This window comes from Hippocampus guttulatus, chromosome 1, assembly GCF_054856545.1.
Source record: "Hippocampus guttulatus isolate MCC_2025c chromosome 1, RoL_Hgut_1.0, whole genome shotgun sequence".
In the NCBI taxonomy this organism is placed as follows: Eukaryota; Metazoa; Chordata; class Actinopteri; order Syngnathiformes; family Syngnathidae; genus Hippocampus; species Hippocampus guttulatus.
The window spans coordinates 30,480,444-30,500,245 of NC_141261.1; the positions used below are offsets into that span (position 1 = coordinate 30,480,444).

The 19,802-nt window shown below is 45.4% G+C and overlaps 1 protein-coding gene across 4 annotated transcripts in view; it reads left to right on the plus strand.

The window, feature by feature from the left end:
- The window catches only part of zranb3 (zinc finger, RAN-binding domain containing 3), a 101,419-nt gene extending 84,474 nt beyond the window's left edge, over window positions 1-16,945 (plus strand). For all 4 annotated transcript variants that reach the window (XM_086125827.1, XM_086125850.1, XM_086125836.1 and 1 more), the window contains 5 exons: window positions 1,378-1,518; window positions 10,077-10,217; window positions 10,430-10,622; window positions 15,081-15,212; window positions 16,414-16,945. In XM_086125827.1, coding sequence (XP_085981953.1) covers window positions 1,378-1,518; window positions 10,077-10,217; window positions 10,430-10,622; window positions 15,081-15,212; window positions 16,414-16,512 — 706 coding nt within the window. In that variant the 3' untranslated portion in view covers window positions 16,513-16,945. The remainder of the gene's footprint in view (window positions 1-1,377; window positions 1,519-10,076; window positions 10,218-10,429; window positions 10,623-15,080; window positions 15,213-16,413) is intronic.
- The last annotated feature ends 2,857 nt before the right edge of the window (window positions 16,946-19,802 follow it).

Consider the following 19,802-nt stretch of genomic DNA (forward strand, 5'->3'; position numbering starts at 1 on the left):
GCAATGAAAATCACCATTTCGAGAAGTAATGTGTGTTGTAAACCTACCGTAGTTTCTTCAATTACTGAAGTGAGCATTTGCTGTTGACCTGTCAGTGGACTGTAATGTGTCCAGGTCCACCTTACTGCTGCAGCTGGTCCCCCAGTTCACATATCAACGAAAAGACGGGGTGTTCCGATCTTTTTTTTTTAACATCATTTGGAATGTGCGTGTTTCAGGCAAATGGAATAAAACAGGCGTCATGATGAAAACTAAAAATTCAGACAGCTCATTCAAACAGATCGAGATTTTACAACTGATTTCACAGTTTTTCAAATGTTCAAAAAGTGTACTGCCAGTGATGTTTTCTTTTTGCATTCCTCCTTTTTTGTACCATGTGCCTTGGCATCTGAGCTACAATATTACATACCACACAGAATTGAACTGTTCTGTTTGGTGGTCATTTCAAGACATTTTCCCCCTAGTTGAGACCGAAGGGCCTGATTGGAAATTGCGGCTGCTGAATTGCATGTTCAGCCACTCTAAGAGATTGCACACACTGTTGGCAACAGGTGTAAAAGTGGTAGCGACCACCGTACTTGCAAGGTGTTTATGCGCTTTGAGTGGTTCTGATGACTTTCCTTAATTTTGGAGAGCATCGCAAGCGCAAAATGAAGTTTGAAATGATGGAAGTGGAAGTATTCGTTTAACATTACGGCATTGCATAAAAGAATTGCTCCCATAATTTGAGCAAGCCAGCAACTGCATAAAAGCCATGTTTTGTTTGAATTAACTCACTCAAGTTACAACTGGATGTGTGGTTCTGACTATCTCAGGTAATATAGAGTTTAAAATTTGTAACATCACATATGAAAAACTGCTCATGAAGAGGGCATCACCAATTGTCACAAAACGCTAAACTCACCCAGATGCAAGGAAATGAATAGTTGAAAGTTTTGTCGTAGGTGTCGTGCCATGATTCCTTCTTGTGACTGGCTCCGAGTCTGCTCCAAAATTGCATTGTTGATTAGACTCTATGCTGCTCTTTTATTTAACATTTCAAAAAATGTTGACACACACAGTGATGCTGCCATTTTCAAAATTGGCTATTGTCTTAGGTGTCATAAATCACACTGCCTTTGCTTAATTCATCTATTTGCATTAAAAAAAAAAAAAAAAAGAATCGCCCAGCAGTTTTGCATATTTGGGAGACACAATCCTGGACCGGTCAGTTTGTAGATCACGTTCTACACCAGTTTGTGGAAGCAATCAAGTTTGCTCCCATTGTGCAGATGCAAACCTTTAGTAAATCAGGCTCAAATTGATTTTCCTCCCTCCTCAGAATCACTCTGCTTATGTAAGCCTCGCTCATGGCTCCCAATGGTCGCCTTTCGACAGGTACCTCAGTCGGGATGAGGTGGCCCAGGCCTCACTGAGCAAGGCCCAACAGGATGGAGGCAGCGTGCGACTGGTCGCCAAGGAGGACTTCTTCATCAAGAGGAGGGTGACCTCGTCACTAAATTCAATCACCTCAGACAGGTATGATCAAAAGAGGGAGTTTCCTGTTCAGCATCGGTGTCGATGTTAAATACCTACCTAGCAGCTAATAGGAAAGTTGGTACTGCAGCCAGTGATGTCTCGTCAGGAGTCGCCTCAACTAGAAATGATTATACAAGATGCCAGCGCTATCGGCTTTACAAAATGATGAATGTATGTTTTATTTTGTTTTTGTTCTTGGGTGGTGGGGTTAACGTTAGCAGGCACAATTTTCACCCAATTTTGATTTCAAGGAATACTGTTCAATGTTAAAGAGCCTGAGTGTTCATCATCTGCCCATTAAGGTGATATGTCTCATCGTGCCCTTTCCTCTCAGCAAATCAATCCATTTCCTATCCCTTTGCTGTCTCCATGGAGACCTGCATCCTCCTTCTGTGCAAGGCACAAAGACCCGCTGTGTGTGTTCATTCAGTAAATTGAGACCATAATGCAATCTATTGGCAGAGACTCAACACCCGCCCAAGAAGCGAGCGACCGCGGGTACACGAGCCAACACACAAACTACGCGCACTCATCAATGTTTGTGCAAGATGTTTCTTTGTCAAGTTGCCTCTCAGTATTTGTGCTTAGTTTTACTGCTGGGGGAAGCACAATGCCAGACATCTCTGGATTGTCTGATTATGGCTGCAAGGCGTGACCATGTAAAGAGGCCACGGCTTTGCGGCATTGCCAGTTGCAGCAGGAAGATGCATCAGTGCTGCCATGACTTGATGAGTCTCATTCCTTCCGTGACCACGCTCCTAACTCCGATCACTCGTATCTCAGATCAACTTTTCCCATTGAACCATTGGAATGAATGAAAATGCCATGGACCGTTTCAGCCCGCAGCCCCAAATAAAAAGCGTTCTTTTGTGACATAAAACAGAATGGATATAAATACATTGGCATTAAAACGTTTAAAATTCTCACACACGCACACACACACATAATTAGTACATTGGTGTATTGTGCCTTGACATGGCGTTGTCTCCCACAGGAGTCATCAACTCCGGTCCTCGAGGGCCCCTATCATGCATGTTTTAGGTGTTTCCCTCCTCCTGCACACCTGACTCAAATGAACTCAAAGCTTGCGGGTGAGCTGATCATTTGAATCAGGAGTTGGAGGAGGGAGACAACTGAAACATGCAGGATAGGGGGCCTCGATGTCCAGTGTTGGTGACCCCTGCGGGAGACCACACCATGTAAATAATGTAGTAATTTAAACTTTTTAAATGCCTGTGTGTGTGTGTGTGTGTGTGTGTGTGTGTGTGTGTGTGTGTGTGTGTGTGTGTGTGTGTGTGTGTGTGTGTGTGTGTGTGTGTGTGTGTGTGTGTGTGTGTGTGTGAATAATGCAGTACATGTACATATATACAATACAATACATGCTGATTTATAGCGGCAGCTGTAACAAAGCGCTTAACAAAACAGTTAACATAAAGTAAAATAATAAACACAACACATAACATTTTTTTTTTCCTCGTCTCACCCCCCCCTCGGGTGGTGTCCGTCCCTCATTCAGCTCGGGTCCTCTACCAGAGGCCAGGAAGCTTGAGGGTTCTGCGCAGTATCCTTGCTGTTCCCAGCACTGCACATTTCTGGACTGAGATGTCCGATGTTGTTCCCGGGATCTGTTGCAACCACTCATCTAGTTTGGGGGTCACTGCCCCGAGTGCTCCGACCACCACAGGCACGACTGTCACCTTTACCTTCCAGGCTCTCTCCAGCTCCTCTCTGAGCCCTTGGTATTTCTCGAGTTTCTCGTGTTGCTTCTTTCTGATGTTTCCATCACTTGGGACCGCTACATCCACTACAACGGCTTTCCTCTGCCCTTTATCTATGATCACGATATCTGGTTGGTTCGCCATTACCATCTTGTCAGTCTGGATCTGGAAGTCCCACAGGATCTTTGCTCTGTCATTCTCCACCACCTTCGGAGGTGTTTCCCATTTTGACCTTGGGGTTTCCAGTCCATACTCCGCACAGATGTTTCGGTAGACTATGCCAGCCACCTGGTTATGGCGTTCCATGTAGGCTTTCCCTGCCAGCATCTTACACCCTGCAGTTATGTGTTGGATCGTCTCAGGTGCCTCTTTGCACAACCTACACCTTGGGTCTTGTCTGGTGTGGTATATCTGGGCCTCAATGGCTCTGGTGCTCAGGGCCTGCTCCTGAGCAGCTAGGATGAGTGCCTCTGTGCTGTCCTTCAGGCCAGCCCTCTGATAGGACTTCTTGAGATCGGCCACTTCAGTTATGGTCCGGTGGTACATCCTGTGTAGGGGCTTGTCCTCCCATGATGGTCCCTCTTCCAGCGCCTCATCTTCTGTTCCCCATTGTCTGAGACATTCTCTGAGTACGTCATCCGTTGGAGCCTTCTCCTTGATGTATTCGTGGAGCTTGGATGTTTCATCCTGGACAGTGGCTCTCACACTCACTAGTCCCCGGCCTCCTTCCTTTCGGCTTGCGTACAGTCTCAGGGTGCTGGATTTGGGATGCATGGTTAGGAGCTTTCGGGTCTTAACGTCCGTGGTCTGAATCTCTTCCTTTGGCCACCTTATTTTTCCTGCAGGGTATCTGATCACTGACAGGGCATAGCTGTTTATTGCCCGGGTCTTATTCTTGCCATTGAGCTGGCTTCTTAGGACTTGCCTCACTCGCTGGAGGTATTTGGCCATAGCCGCTTTCCTTGTTGCCAGTTCGAGGTTGCCATTGGCTTGTGGTATTCCGAGGTACTTGTAGCTGTCTTCAATGTCTGCTATTGTTCCTTCAGGGAGTTAGACCCCTTCAGTGCGGACTACCTTTCCTCTCTTAGTCACCATCCGACTACATTTCTCAAGCCCGAATGACATCCCGATGTCGCTGCTGCAGATCCTGGTTGTGTGGATCAGGGAGTCTATGTCCCTTTCGCTCTTAGCATACAGCTTTATGTCATCCATGTAGAGGAGGTGACTGATTGTAGCTCCATTTCTGAGGCGGTATCCATAGCCTGTCTTGGTGATTACTTGGCTTAGGGGGTTCAGTCCTATGCAGAACAGCAGTGGGGAGAGTGCATCACCTTGTTATATGCCACATTTGATGGACACTTGGGTAAGTGGCTTGCCATTGGCTTCAAGTGTGGTTTTCCACATCCTCATCGAGTTCGCAACGAAGGCTCTTAGGGTCCTGTTCACCTTATACAACTCCAAGCATTCAGTGATCCATGTATGTGGCATCGAGTCATAGGCTTTCTTGTATTCAATCCAAGCTGTGCACAGGTTGGTACGTCGGGACCTGCAGTCTTGTGCGACTGTTCTGTCAACCAGGAGCTGATGTTTGGCTCCTCTGGTATCTCTACCAATGCCCTTCTGTGCTTCGCTCATGTATTGATCCATGTGTCCACTTATCTTAGCCGCAATGATGCCTGACATGAGCTTCCATGTTGTGGAGAGACATGTTACTGGCCGATAGTTGGATGGGACTGCACCCTTTGAGGGATCCTTCATGATCAGGATCGTTCGCCCTTCGGTTAGCCATCCTGGGTGAGTCCCATCCCTCAGCAGCTGGTTCATTTGTGCTGCTAGGTGCTCATGGAGTGCTGTGAGTTTCTTTAGCCAGTAGGTGTGGATGGTGCTGTCCAGTTCTTCATATCTGAGACTCTTTCCTGTATGTCTGCCACTGTTATGGTAACTGGGTTCTGTTCAGGGAGGTTGCTGTGCTCCTCTCTCAGGGTCACCAGCCATTGTGCACTGCTGTTATGTGCAACCTCCTTCTTCCATATGCCTTTCCAGTACCTTTCAGTTTCCAGTCTTGGTGGCTCAGCTCTGTTGTTAGGACCCTGCCACTGAGCGTACACTTTCGCAGGTTGTGTTGCGAACAGCCTGTTTATTCGTCTGGCCTCATTCTCTTTCGTGTACCGCTTTAGGCGGCTGGACAAGGCTTGGAGCCTTTGTTTGGCTGTTTCGAGTGCTTCAGGTATGGTCATCTGGATGTACCTCTCGGTTATCGGCCTTTTCATCACACCTCTCTGGGCCTCCGTCAATTGACTCACATCTTTCCGAGCCGCCTTGATCTTAGCCTCTAACCGTCTTTTCCATGGTGGGTAACGTGTGTATATATATATATAATCAGAGGTGATTGCTCTAAGACTGCAAGGGAAGCTCAGCTTCCCCTAAAATGTCAAAAGTAAGTTATCAAAATCATGTGTGTACATACAATTGTGTGTACATGTCATTGACTAAATATGCACTGCAACGCACTCGACTTTTGTTCCGAATCAGCTTCTTATTACTAGTTACAACGCGATTCTCTTCTCATTCATTCCCACAGCTTCACTGCGCTTTAAAATGTGTGGACGCTGAGCGTCGACCACGCGGACGCTGGGCGTCTAGAGAGTTCAGTGTAGGTTGTCCCAATGCATTGAAACGAGACGAGTCATTGGATAAATGCTGGTTTTGTCCCGCCCATCGGACGCTCAGCGTCTCTGGGTGTCTATGGACAGTGGGCGTTTATAGGCTGGCCAGGAAGCTCAGCTTTTCTGCATCATGATTGGATGATCTGTCTGAGGCTGAATCTCTTTTTGATTGACAGCGAAATGAGCCAATCACCGATCTTGTGGTGAAGGCAACCTCATTCTTTTGAAAAGGAACGGAGAGTAGAATTCACATACAAATAAACGGACACATTTTATGATGTAGGCCGAAATTGAGCTTCCCCTCCTTGACAGACCAGCATCCGCCACTGATATATATTTCTTTTTTTTTTACACAAACACACACCTGAATTACACAACGCATGGTGAAAATGGCATTTCTGCTACCTGAGTGTTAACATGCTAAACTCAGACCTGTTGGTGCAGCTCTATTGGTTGGTCCCGCCCACAATGCAAGTGGACTACTGCATAAAGCTGAAAAATAAACATGAATTACCTCCCCAAAGTTTCAGGGGAATTCGGTTTTGTGTAATGTTACAAAACAGTAATCAAAATCATATAACATTGCTCTGTCCTTTGCAGAGGTAATCACGAAAACCATAAAAGCATGAAGATAAAGTGACAGAGAGCCAGATGTCTTCATTCTCCAGCTGGATTTGTGGGTTGTTTATGAGCTGGCTGTAGTTAATCGCTGGAGGCATCTTGCATTATTTTTGCGACTTAAGGCCAGTGTACTCACTTAAATGATTTTCAGAAAGGTAGAAACTTCTTGTAATGATATGCATTTTAAAATAATTAGCATTTAAAGCCACCCTCCCCAAACACACATGCACACACACACACACACACACACACACACGCGCGCGAATAAACACTCTTCTGGCCATTCTGTTAGGGTTTGGATGTGACCCCAATAGCACGACAACAGGCAGGTATCGTGGAAGCCAACACTTGGCGTAGTTTATTCAAGAGTCTTCACAAAGTCACTCAGGAAGAAGCACGAGGAGTCCACAAGGAAATGTCCACACAATGAACAAAAAGCTGCAGGAGATGGCAACAGAGTCCACTGGCGTGGTGACGGCACAAACTTGCACTGAGGAATGGTCTGTGAGTCAATTTGTACCAGTCCAAACGAGCAGATAGGCAACAGGTGGGTGATGAGCTGACGAGTCTCCGGTGTGAGGTGCAGAGCACCCTGGCTGAGGAGGCTGCCTGGCCGGCCCCTCCCTAACACATTCTTATTTTAAGTACACCAATAGAAGCTTATTTTTGTCTTGCTTTCATCCATAAACGTTTTTGGCACCACACGATTCTCTTGGTACCAGTTTTTGGTATCCGGCCAACATTTTTGGGGGAGCGAAGGGGCAGTTCTTCTCTATATCAGTGAGGATAGCTCTGTCTGTTGTGGGTCTCAGATTCTCTTGCTGGCTCCGACTGTATGAAATTCAAAATAAAAGCATGGGGAAACAATGGAGTCCATCTGTCCTTCTCTCATGTGGCTCCTGCATCCTGCTGGGATGACGTGGCAAATGCCCAAAGTAGTTATCCCCTCCCCCAAAAAATAATACGAATTGGAAAAAAAAACTGTCTCATGTACATACTTGGAATTTGCATAGTTTGTCATAAAGTAGATTATATGCTTGGCACAAATTTATTATTGTTAACGGATGATGTGGGGAGGATTTCACCTGACTGAACTTGAAAAGACCGAGACTAATTTGCCATCCTTCACATACATAAGAGAACCATTGTAAGGAATTACCAGTCATAATAAACATTGTCCAATGCCCAGAAATGAACAATTTGCTTTGCCATTGATAAGTCCCATGCATTAGAATTTCCGAAGAGATTTACTCAGAGATTGTTTATCTCTTATTGACCCCACTCGTAAAAAAATAGGCATTTAATAGTTTTGATACTCTGTGGTTTGCTCCATCAATGTTGGCACAGCGCAGCACACACATAAAAGTTCAGTTCCACCACTGATCTAGAATCTCGTCCTCCGAGGCAGGCATCTCAAACATGAAGAAAAAACATCCCGTAACAACAACCGGGAACACAAGATGCAACATGGAAGAGGACAAGTGGGAGAAGGGAACGATGATGGTTTTGGGACTGTGTTAAAAAAAATTTTTTAAAAAAGATCATGGAAAAAATTCTGGAGCCTGCATGAAAGTGGACTTTATAGTACCGTATTGGCCCGAATATAAGATGGTGTTTTTTGCATTGAAATAAGACTGAAAAAGTGGGGGTCGTCTTATATTCGGGGTCTAGACATCATACCCATTCACGACGCTAGATGGCGCCTGATATCATTGAAGCGAATGCTGAACTTGATTCCCCAGGCCAAAGCGAACCCCTTTCACGAAGAATGGAAATAAAAATAGCGGTAGCACGAAGAAGAAAAATAAAAAATGTTGTCTATCACATGCCCTGGACGGCAGTGAGGATGACGTGCTATGGGAGGAACCAGCGGAGCCAGAGGATGGGAGTGAGGACAGTGACACTGAGCACAGCGAGGCAGAGGATGTTTGTGAGGAGTAATGTTCTGTCATGACAGATCTCAGCTACTCTCAAGTTTAACCAGTTTGCATTATTTTATTGCAATGTTTTTCCTTATTCAGATTGTTTCAAGACTACAGTTACAGTTAGACTTGTTTTTGATGGTTAATGCAGTTATTGCAATTTTGTTGTTTAGCACAACAGATTGGTTTATTTACATTTCAAAACCCAGAAGCCATTCATTAACGAATGTGATTGCACTTTAGTTTACATATTTAAACGTTCAGATATTAAGATTTGAATGAGGCAAAATAACATGCTTTTTCTCTCAAATATATTGTTATCATCATTTGTTTCAGATGTACTGTAATTATTTTCCGTATAAAAATGTATTTGGTGTTCAAAAAGTCTTTATTCAAACTTGAGTCTTGAAAAAGAGGGGGTTGTCTTATAATCAGGGTCGTCTTATATTTGGACCAATACGGTATACAGTTTCGAGTTTTGTTCACAGCCTAGGCTAGTGTTGTTCTGCTTCGTATTGAAGTTCGTTTTTTTATGTTGTTTTTGTTTTTGTTTTTTTATGCCCACTTTGTTGTTCCTCAGTCAGGTCGCTTCTCGATTGGCTACATTCCATTTCATGTCACAATTCAATGAGTCATGACTTGCGAGACCTTAGCTTTCCTCGCACACATGAGGATTTTTGGTGGTTATTCTCGAATGTTTCATATTTTAGTTTCAGGCGTCAGTATCCGGACAAATTCATACCAGACGACTTGATCATCTTAAAGGATGATCTTATTAAAACATAAAATAATTTGGCATTTGTTGTTCGTTTGCTGATGGGGGTGGCAATTAATTTTTTTGCCACTCTGTTAAACTGCCTGTGTGTGTGTGTGTGTGTGTGTGTGTGTGTGTGTGTGTGTGTGTGTGTGTGTGTGTGTGTGTGTGTGTGTGTGTGTGTGTGTGTGTGTGTCTCTGTATCTCTCTTCCCCTTGGCATCGTTGTTTTTTCCAGTGTTTGCTATGTTTCTTCTTCATGTTAGTTGGATCACGTGAGGTTTCTGTTGTGAGGTCTCGATTCTAGAACGTGGCGGAACAGAACTTCTGTGTGTGGTGTGCCGTGTTGCACACTACACACCGTATGATCAAAACTGTTAATGCCTGATTGTGTCATTTTATTATGCATGGTCTGTAACAACTCTTACGAAAAAGCCAAAAGCCTTGTCTGCACCAGACCTGGCCTACATAAGACCCCAAAACTAATATTCATCACATACCAGTGGTGTCTCCAATCTCTTATACTGCAGCTCTGCTCCTCTCAGTCGTATTCTTCAGTCTTTCTTCTCATGTATTTGGATATCTACAGTACTCTCTATCTCTCTTATCCTAGAAAGATGTCAGTAATAGCCTTGTGCCACCCTAAACCTGATGACTTAATAGCGTGTCAAGTCTTAGTACAGTCCTGTGACATCACCCATCATCAAGATCAAAAGAGTCTTTTAAACAAGACTGTTAAATGCAAGTCATTTTTGATGCGTCAAACAGTGACTGCTTCTTATGTAGCACAACACGTCCTCACCGACTCAAGCAGATGTTTGTGGCTGTTTCGGGTGAAGCGCTCATCCACTGTATGTGCCCCATGTGCATCTTTGCAGCTCACAAAAGGATGATGGCGAGCGACCGTCACCTGTTTTCCTGCAGGCAGTGGACCGCCAGGGTGTCCCTCTGTGTCTCTCCTGCCAGAAGGCCTGCTTGACCGCCGGCGGGGCCTGGGACACCCGATTTTGCAGCTCCAAGTAAGTTAAGACAGGCAGTGGCCCCATGAACTTTAACCCGTGTTATAAACTGGTGATGTTCCTCCATTTTGACTTTCTGTACATGGAGCCAGGTGTCCCCATGAGTTTGTCCGCATACGGATTCATTGCCTTGGAGCTGGCGTTTCTCGTAAATATTCTGTCAGTCCACTTGTCACGCAGTGCAGACGAGGTGATATTCTCCGCCCCCGTAGGTGCCAGGAGGAGTTTCAGTTGCGCTCCAGTCAGACGTACATGCGCTCGCGGGTGCTGGAAGTGGAGCGGGGCATCTGCCAGCACTGCGGCCTTCATGCCCACGACGTATTTGTTAAAGTCCGCGATGCACCGCCGTCCCGGCGCAAGGAGATGCTCGAGCGCACTTGGCTCGCCCAGCTGTCACTCAAACAGGTTGGACCAAAGCACAAAACTATAAATAGCTGATGTGCCCCACACACACGCGCGTGCGTTCACACACACGCACACACACAGATTGATCTTTGCTAGCTTGGGCCGGCTCCCAGTAAATGGATTGCAGGCCCCATTGATTTTCCTTCCAGTGCCAGGCCCTGACCAGTAAGCCTGTTTGAATTGGTTGGCTGTTATCCTGCATTCCCCGCAACCTCCTCATTGCACGCTTCTTTTGACACACATACACACACATATATATTCATTCCCCGACCCTCTTCCCAGTGCCGCCGGCAACCGCCTCAGTGCCGATCGATGCGGCTAGCTTTAGAGGAAACAAACTCAGCCACACGATAAGACGGCGTGGTGGTGGAAAAGCCTTAAGATTAGTGCCTCATTCTTTGGTTCATACTGGGGGTTCGTGTGTGTGTGTGTGTGTGTGTGTGTGTGTGTGTGCGTGTGTGTGTGTGTGTGTGCGTGTGTGTGTGTGTGTGTGTGTGTGTGTGTGTGTGTGTGTTTCCCGCGCACATCTCTATGTTTCGCCATGTGAGTGTTTCAGTCTATTTCAGTTTGTGTGAGACCAGGCAAGCGTGCGTTTGTGATGGGAACTCTGCCCCTATGTTCCGGCCTGCTCTTTAAATCTTTTGGGATCAATTCCACCTCACTGCCGTAATGTCGGCAAAGTCGCACTCAAATTGGGCAAATTGATTTTTGGTTCCCAACTCCTTGTCAGGTTTCTCTTCAATCATCTTTAGTTCTTAATTGATTTCTATGCTTTGTCTCTTCAAATGGGATCAATAGTGTTGGTCTTTTGTGTTTTCACGTTGGTTTAAAGTGAATCTGGTTCTGGAATCCTTCCTACTTGGGAGCCAATTGTGCTAGAATTCTTCTCCAGTGAGGCAAATAACTTTCTGCCCTCTAGTGGTTCTTCTTAGAACTTCTTGCAGTTTTTGTATTCTTATTACAGAAATGTAGAGTGTTACTTTGTTATCAGGTCTAAAATTATTTAAAGAGAGGGTAGAGAAAACCCACAAAACGTTTTTATTAAGTTCCTTTCAATATGTTTTCAATCATTTTTCACTTTTGGGCGCTCACACATGCAAGTAGTGGAACAGCTCAACCTGATCTGCCTGCTTCCAGTTCGTCGGCCATCATTGTAATAAGCTGTTTAAAACAAGCCTGTAAAGATAAACTCCTGTATATTCAAACTTTGCAAGTGTCAATACGGCCATGCGGTGTGATCACCAGTAACCCGATAATGAGCGCCTCTTGTTTGTTGCCAGCAGCAGAAGACCTCTCAAAGTTGTTGTTCTCCCCCCCCCCCCCTCCCCCGCCCCCCAAGCTATTGCAACTCTGCCCGGAATTTCAATCATACCAAAAAAGACGATGCATTTAGTGTACTTTGTACAAAAGTTAAATTCAAAGCAATTAAAGGCAATAGTTATGTTATGATATTCTCATGGCATTAATTACAATTCTGCTCTGGTTGTTTTAGAAGACGGTTCACCTCTCATCAGAGAATGATTCATGTTGGTGGTGGGGTGGGGCATAACTACTGCTAGTTGTCTTATCCACACAAACTCAGGCTGGTCAGTCCGAAGCAAGCCTTCTTGCACGAACTGATGAAGCTTTCTCAGATGAGAGGCAAAACGTCTTTTAAGACAATCGGAGCATTGCAGTTGTGATCAATTCAATACGATGAGAAAGAAATGGCCAGGCTGAAAGAGAATATCCACAAGCACCCATGTTATGACATTTATTTAAAGAGCCAGAGAGAGAGAGAGAGAGAGAGGTGTGATTCCGCATACACAGCGCAGGTTGCATTCCAAAAATTACCAGCAATAGACAAAATACGCAAAGTAAGAAGTAGATGTTGATTTTTTTCTGTTGGGGGGGTTACACCTCTATGAAGCCCATTACGACCAACCCCCAACACACACACACACACACACACACACACACACACACACAGACTTCCTGCCATTCTAAGAGCTTGTTATACTTCCATCCATCCATGTTCTAATCTGTTTATCCTCACAAGAGTCTGGGAGCCTATCCCAGCTGTCTTCAGGCAGTAGGCGGGGGACACCCTGAACTGGTTGCCAGCCAATCGAAGGGCACACATAGACGACCAACCATCCGCGCGCACAATCACAACTCCGGACAATTTCGAGTGTTCCATTAACTTTCCATTCATGTTTTTGGAATATGGGAGGAAATCAGAGTACCCGGAGAAAACCCATGCTGGGACAGGGAGAACATGCAAACTCCGCCTGAATCGAACCTTACACTTCTGCGCTGTGAGGTGTGTGCTAACCAGTCGACCACGGTGCCACCCGCTTGTTGGACTTAATACATTTAACTTAATGCAAAATGAAGAATAAATACAGATCTTCTGATTAAAGACTGCATTCATAAATTAATGTGAGTGGAGCGCTCTCTGCACCCCGATGGTGGATGAGGACAAGATGACGAAACGTCGGCTCATAACAAGTTTTTCTTTTTGTCTTAAAACGGCTTACTTAAACTGGAATCCTGCGTCGCATTGTCGCCAAAGGTTGAAATCTGGTGGATTAATGTGTATTGTGCAAGACAACAGTTAGCTCTCATGAGTATTGTTGCACCTTCTTCTTCGTCTTTCTTGTCTTCTTCTTCTTTTAAAGACATCAAAGAAGCACTTCCTCCGGAATTGTGGAAGTAGTCATGGCAACTAACTTGCACAACAACAAGGATTTAGGCTACCTTTGGCTGCAATGCAACGTGGGATTCTAGTTAAAGGAAGCCATTTTAACATAAAAAGAACACCTTTATCATCATTATTAGCTGACATTTTTCAAATTGACGAGCTATAGGGCGCGCGAGAGTATTTCCGAGCTGCTTCACTCCGCCCGTTCAAAAACTCTGAGCGTTGCTCAAATGTGCCGTTCGATCCTTCAGAGTACACAAAAAACGGAGTGCCGGTCCATGCTCCGGGCGCTCCGACTGCGGTCACGATACGCCAGGCAGTCCGGATGGAAACAGTGCAAATGCGAGCTGCTGATTGGTTTAGAACACAAGCTGTATTTCAAAGTTTGCAGAGGGGAGCCCACTCTGAGTAGTGCACAGGTGTCACACTGAATTTCCAAATGTGCCCATTATGTTCACGTTCTCTATTTTTGCTAGACAAATTTCTCCACCCATAAAATTAAAATTTCTTGGTGGGCCCGAGTTGTAGAAAGAATAAAACTAGCAAAAAACCATGGACAATAGCAAACTCAAGCTGCAATAGATTAAGTTATGGTCACAAATGAAAACCTGCGATAAGCCACAAAAACTGAACCGTGAAGTAGCCAGGGAACACTTTATGCATGAACTGAGGCTTGAAAATGGTGAAACGCACTTCTCGCCGCTCTCAAACACTGTGGGCAGGCGCTCTAAAGTGGGAGAGGGTCATCCCTTGCCCGAGCCATACTGTGTCACCAGGCACGATCAACATGGCTGACAGGTGAGCAATACAGTTTATCAGTATGGCAGTGACAGATTGCCCAAGTCTGCACTTTGTTACAGCCATAGATGGAGTTATGTTACGTCAAACCATCAGGGTCTTTAAGTTTGTACAGTGTCCGCTCCACTAGTGGCTCCTTGGGTATTTTGAGGTTCCTATTGTCATTAATGTCACATTGGCTCTGGCCCTGAACAGAAATTAAGAAACAGAACAGCGGAATCTTATGCAAGGAGTGCAAGCAAGAATGTTAATTGCCTTGATTGGGATTCAAAACCCCGCTAGCACGAGCGCAGGAGGTCACAAAGCAGCAAATTGCATCTTGTGTGTTTTGACAGAAAAAACAACAGTCTGGAGTTGATGCTTTCATCAAGCTCAAGTTCAAACTTTAAAACAAATTCAGGATAATCGAATGACATTTTAGGAGCCTTTTTCCAACTAATTTCATTCCATGTAGGTGTCATCATCAGAGAATTTGCTCAAGTTATTAGTCCCAAAAGCGATTGTTCCACGCATATGTCTCGGGCTGTCGAGAACTTAAGAATTCATATTCGTTTTGTTTTGTTTTTTTAATTCCCTGCTCCATGCTATCATAAGTGTTCTCTATTTGTTTGTGACTCTGGTTATGATGAGGCACATCTGCAATGAGCCTCAAAGGTGCACATATCTCTTCAATGTGAGTGTTTGGCTGTGTGTGTGTGTGTGCGTGTGTGTGTGTGTGTGTGTGTGTGTTGTAAAATAAGACTTTAGGCGAGTAGCGCTCAGCCAGAGCTAAACACATCACGGCTGTAGGGAAAAATGAACTTGAGCATAGATGGATGGTTTCGGAGGGCAGTGCAATCACAGCTTGTTTTTGGCAATTTGTGGCCGTATCGGAGAACATCTGAGGGTGCTGCTGTTTTTCTTTTTTTTTTTTTCTTCATTCCACATGCGCGCGCGTGTGTGTGTGTCTGTGTATGTACGTTTGGGTGCCCTTGCAGCTGAACGAGATGATCCGCGCTCCAGTGGAAGGCGATTTCTGGCAAGTGGACCACATCCGTCCGGTCTACAGCGGAGGAGGACAGTGCTCTCTGGACAACCTGCAGACACTTTGTACCGTCTGCCACAGAGCTGTATGTGCACCACTCAACACAAGGCCAAAATGCATTTGTCCACCTTTATTTTGTTGGTCAGCCGTGGCCAGAGCTCTTTTTTATCCTGCTGAAAAGAAAGTTGCATCCCTCATGTTGAGGATCATCTGAGGTGGCAGTAATGTGATACATGGTCAGCCTTCTCTTGCCAGTAATAACATCCCAGTAGGCGGCTATGTCGTGGTGATGTATAGCATCGGCTGCAAAAGGCCGCGTGTGTGTATCTCGTAATCACACGCGATTCCTCAAAGGAGACATTAGAGAGCAGGGATGTCAAAATAAAAGGCTCTTCTGAAATGTGCATTAATGTCACACCAGCGACTGTTTTGGTGATGTCTGTAAAGCGCCTCGGCCAAAATACCCCCAAGAATTCACAAATGACAGCAGACGTTTTGTCCTTTCTGGTGCCCCCTTGAAAGCAGCCCTGTCCCCTCTATGGTGGTGGCGTGTGCCAGTGTAATGACGGCTTTCCATTACAAGCGATGCAGCTGAATCAGTGATTTTTAAATAACTCCTAAGTAAAAATAGCACCACCACTGCTAAGTGTACATGTAAAAACTACAAACTGTGTAGTGCTTGAAAGTGATGGACAGAGTAAAGCACAGGTGTCAAAGTCAAGGCCCAGGGGCCAGATCCCGCCCGCGAAAGCAAATCATATGTGTCAACTTCCATGACGCTGTCTTAAGTCTGAACCGAAATCTCAAATTGTCATATGGAATAAATAACGGTGAGTTTTTGCAATAATTTTGTGACCAGGTTTACACTCACTTGAACAATACTGTAATTGAGCAAATACTTGACTGATTTCAAAACTAGTGAGCCATCTGTTGTGTGTGTGTGTGTGTGTGTGTGTGTGTACAAGTAATAATACAATGTGATGATTAAACATTTATTCGGTTTCACTGTCATAATGGCCTTCCGAGGGAAGACGTAACTCCAAAGTGGCCCGTGACAAAAATGAGTTTGATACCCCTGGAGTAAAGAATGTACAAAGGGAAAGTACTGCTCGGGCATGTCGGATCTGCATTCTGGCTTTGTTATTCAATTTGTCTCACTTAAGTCATATTGTGCTGAGCAATCAGAACAGAAAATTTAAAAAAAAAGTAATCATGTAGATTGAAGGTAAAAGACAATTCATATTGTATGAAAATCCCACTTTTGAATGTTTTTTCTTTTCCAACAGAGGACGGCTCAGCAGGCCAAGGAGAGGAGCCGGATGAGGAAGAGCGCCGTAGCCAACAAGGTTGCGACAGACATCAGCACATTCTTCATCAAGAAATAACGCTCCTCGCTCACTCAGGTGCATCGTTGAGTCCCAAATGGCACTCACAAGCTACATCATGATTTTTCTCTGTTATTGGAAACAAAAGGCCAAACTGCTTTGTTATCCGCACTTTTTTTTGCTTTTTCGCAAACAGGGACAGCAACCACATCCCCCTCTCGTCCCCGAACCATCACAAATGCAGAGTGGCCGGGGGTGCGGGGGGGGGGGGGGGTTTGATTTATTGCAGCCCCCTTTTTGCTCGAGGCCTAAATAGAGCAGGTTGCTTCGGAGACGCGCTGCTATTTTCAGATTTTGCAAATTTAGTGCAACGTTGCAGGTAAGCTGGGTGATAAATTAAAAACGTAGCATTCAACAAGCGGTGGCTTGTTTGTGTTGCTTTTTTGGAAGATAGATGACTGTCCTGTGGAATAAAAAGCCATTTTTTTATGCACCTCCCGTGTCTTTTACTCCGTTCTTGTAGCGCTTCCTCCACAGTTTTGGAGCGTCAATACCAGCTAGCAAATGGTGTCGTCGCCTCGAGTCTGCAACATTATTGTCCATCCACCCCGCTCTTCTTCTGCTGTGCTTGATGTTCTGAGCAGAGCTGCAGTCAGTCAAGAGGGCTATGTTTAGAGGCACCGAGAAATGAGTTACTATGGAAACAAGGCTCCAGGTTCAGCGGTGTCGAGAGCATTGAATGTGTTCTTGTGCAAGTTATACAATGAGCCAGACAGACATCAGCGGCTCCGATCAATATCAGCGGGATCCTGTCCAAGTGAGGCACAGTTCCACCTCCCCCCTCTTTTCCTTTCCCGCTGCCTTGACGGGCGGCCACGTCCAATTCAGAATTCAGCAAAAAAATTGCCGTCACCGCAAAGTTTTGAATTTTGGCTGTCAGCTCCAACTTCTTTGTGTGAAACTTTGCGGGAACCCCTGTATGTGTGTGTGCGTGTGTGTGTGTGTGTGGCCATGTGTGTGTCCCCCTTAGGCTGCTCCAGGTCTCTACTTAATAAGGCTGCTGTTCCTCCACTGTCTAAAACGACAAGGTTGGTGAGTAATGAACAACTTTGCAGGCAGCCTTCCAACAACAACAGGTCCCAGTGTCAAGCCCCTGTCAGCAGCCGATGACTCTGATCGCATCTTTTATTGCACCCAAACAGTGTGTGTGTGTGTGTGTGTGTGTGTGAGACAGAGAGAAAGCACAAATGAGGGATGAGGGGATGCACTTCATTGACATGGTGTCCAAAAGTCCGAGAGATATGTGACGGTCATATGGTGCCATAATGAGCCAGTGTCCCAATGAAGACGTATCTTCTCCCCCGCAGAGCATGCTGGGTTAAGAGCAGTGCTGCAACCTACGTGTGTTTGACACGCTGTCAGCGCAGCCAGGTGGGACACGATGACAGTAGTCAAGATGGACTCACATCAAAGGAGCGACCGCCAGGGTATTTGCCTCTCCTGTCTCAAACGCAACCCTCCCCCGCCATCTCTCGCTTTTTATACAATCCCAGCGACGCAACGACATTCTTCCATCGAGTACAATCAGCATAATTGTCGTGTAGATTTACATAGCAACCCAGCGCACTGAGAGCGTCACTTGGCCACATTTAGCTGGAAACAATCATGTCGTTAATGCTATGGTAACACCGCTTGAAAAGAGAAGAATCGATTTAACCCCAACCAAGAAGGAAGCTGTTGTAGTTCCAGGTGCCCGCTCCCCCCATGTGTGAACTCTCCTTGAAGTTGAAGTTACTGTGCTCCGTGCATGCTACCTATTTTTTGCCCCTCTTATTTTGGGAGAGACATTTATTTGCTCGAGTGGACCAAGCGCCTGGTTACTCTTGCCGGCCTCCTTTCTCATTGGTGGTAGACATCACGTCAAAAAGGTGTGTGTTAATTCACAACTCAACGAGTTGGTTCTCCGCTTCTCGAGTCTACTTTGGGCTTTGCGCTGTTGCCATTGTTCATTTGCTTTGGTTTTCGAGCGGTTCACAATTCTTCATCGATATAACACATATTGGCCGCAGCAGAATGAACTCAGAAGAGACATTGTGCATCGTTAGAAAGACTTTACAAAATGGAGTGGGAGATTTATCACGCAGGAAGGTAATGACCCAAAGGACTTTATCAGGGACAGAAATTGGAAAATGTCACACTGGCCTCCTGACTAGCTCGCGGTCATCTGCCTAAATTTTTTTTTTTTATAATATCTTGGAAAAATATGGTCAGAAATTTCAATATTGAATCACCCTTCCTGTTTTCCCAGCGCGTCTGGAACATTCTTGCTGCTTCGCTTAGAGAAGTTTACATTACACAGTAAACACAAATGAAAATAGCTTGTAACAAAAGTACAAGAAAGACCAAACCACGTGGTGAACAAACCGTGGAGACACTTAAACACTTAAAAATGATCCGACAGCTTGACGTGGATCCATGAGGTCCTGCAATCGTCCCAATAACCTTGATGCTAGACAGGTGCGCAGCAGGAAAACCGGGAACGCCTCTGCCCCCTGCTGGGCATCAACAGAACAAGACCGTGACAGACGCTGCAGAAACCATCCATCCATTTTCCGAACCGCTTGATCCTCACTAGGGTCGCGGGGGGTGCTGGAGCCTACCCCAGCCGTCTTCGGGCAGTAGGCGGGGGACACCCTGAATCAGTTGCCAGCCAATCGCAGGGCACACAGAGACGAACAACCATCCGCGCCCACACTCACGCCTCGGGACAATTTTAGAACCGCGCAATCAAATTAATAATGATTTAGTTGCTGGTTTGGTAAAGGGCAAAAATGTTGACCATGGTTTTCAAAAGGAGAAGCAGATGGAAATGTTTGATTTGAATTCAACACAAAAACAGCACCGGTCAACTGTAAATTTGGCGTTATGTGTCCCTCCGGGTGTTTTTCACGATAAAAGCTTGCACAGTACGGATTTTCACATGCACTGATTATTGTTGTTGTTTTGCAAACCTAATGTTCCGGAGAAAATACAAGGGCGGAACCGAGAATGGCCAAAGAGTACCGGTGTGTTTATGAAGCCAATTAACGCCACTCCCATCATGTGTGCAACTTGATTGACAATTCATTCTAATTTTAACTATCCATAATGCAACTAGAAAGACTCGACTATTGGCTCAAACTCTGCTCTGCACCAACAGTTCTCAGTGTACGTGAGGAGAAATGGATTCATGGGAAATCCAGTCCATTTAGGAATGGCAATCCATATTATGGCGATTCCATGATGGAACAGAGGGATTTGGTTGTCTTGTTGTGTGAGCACCGCTGTTCTATTCTGGCAGGCGAGCGTAA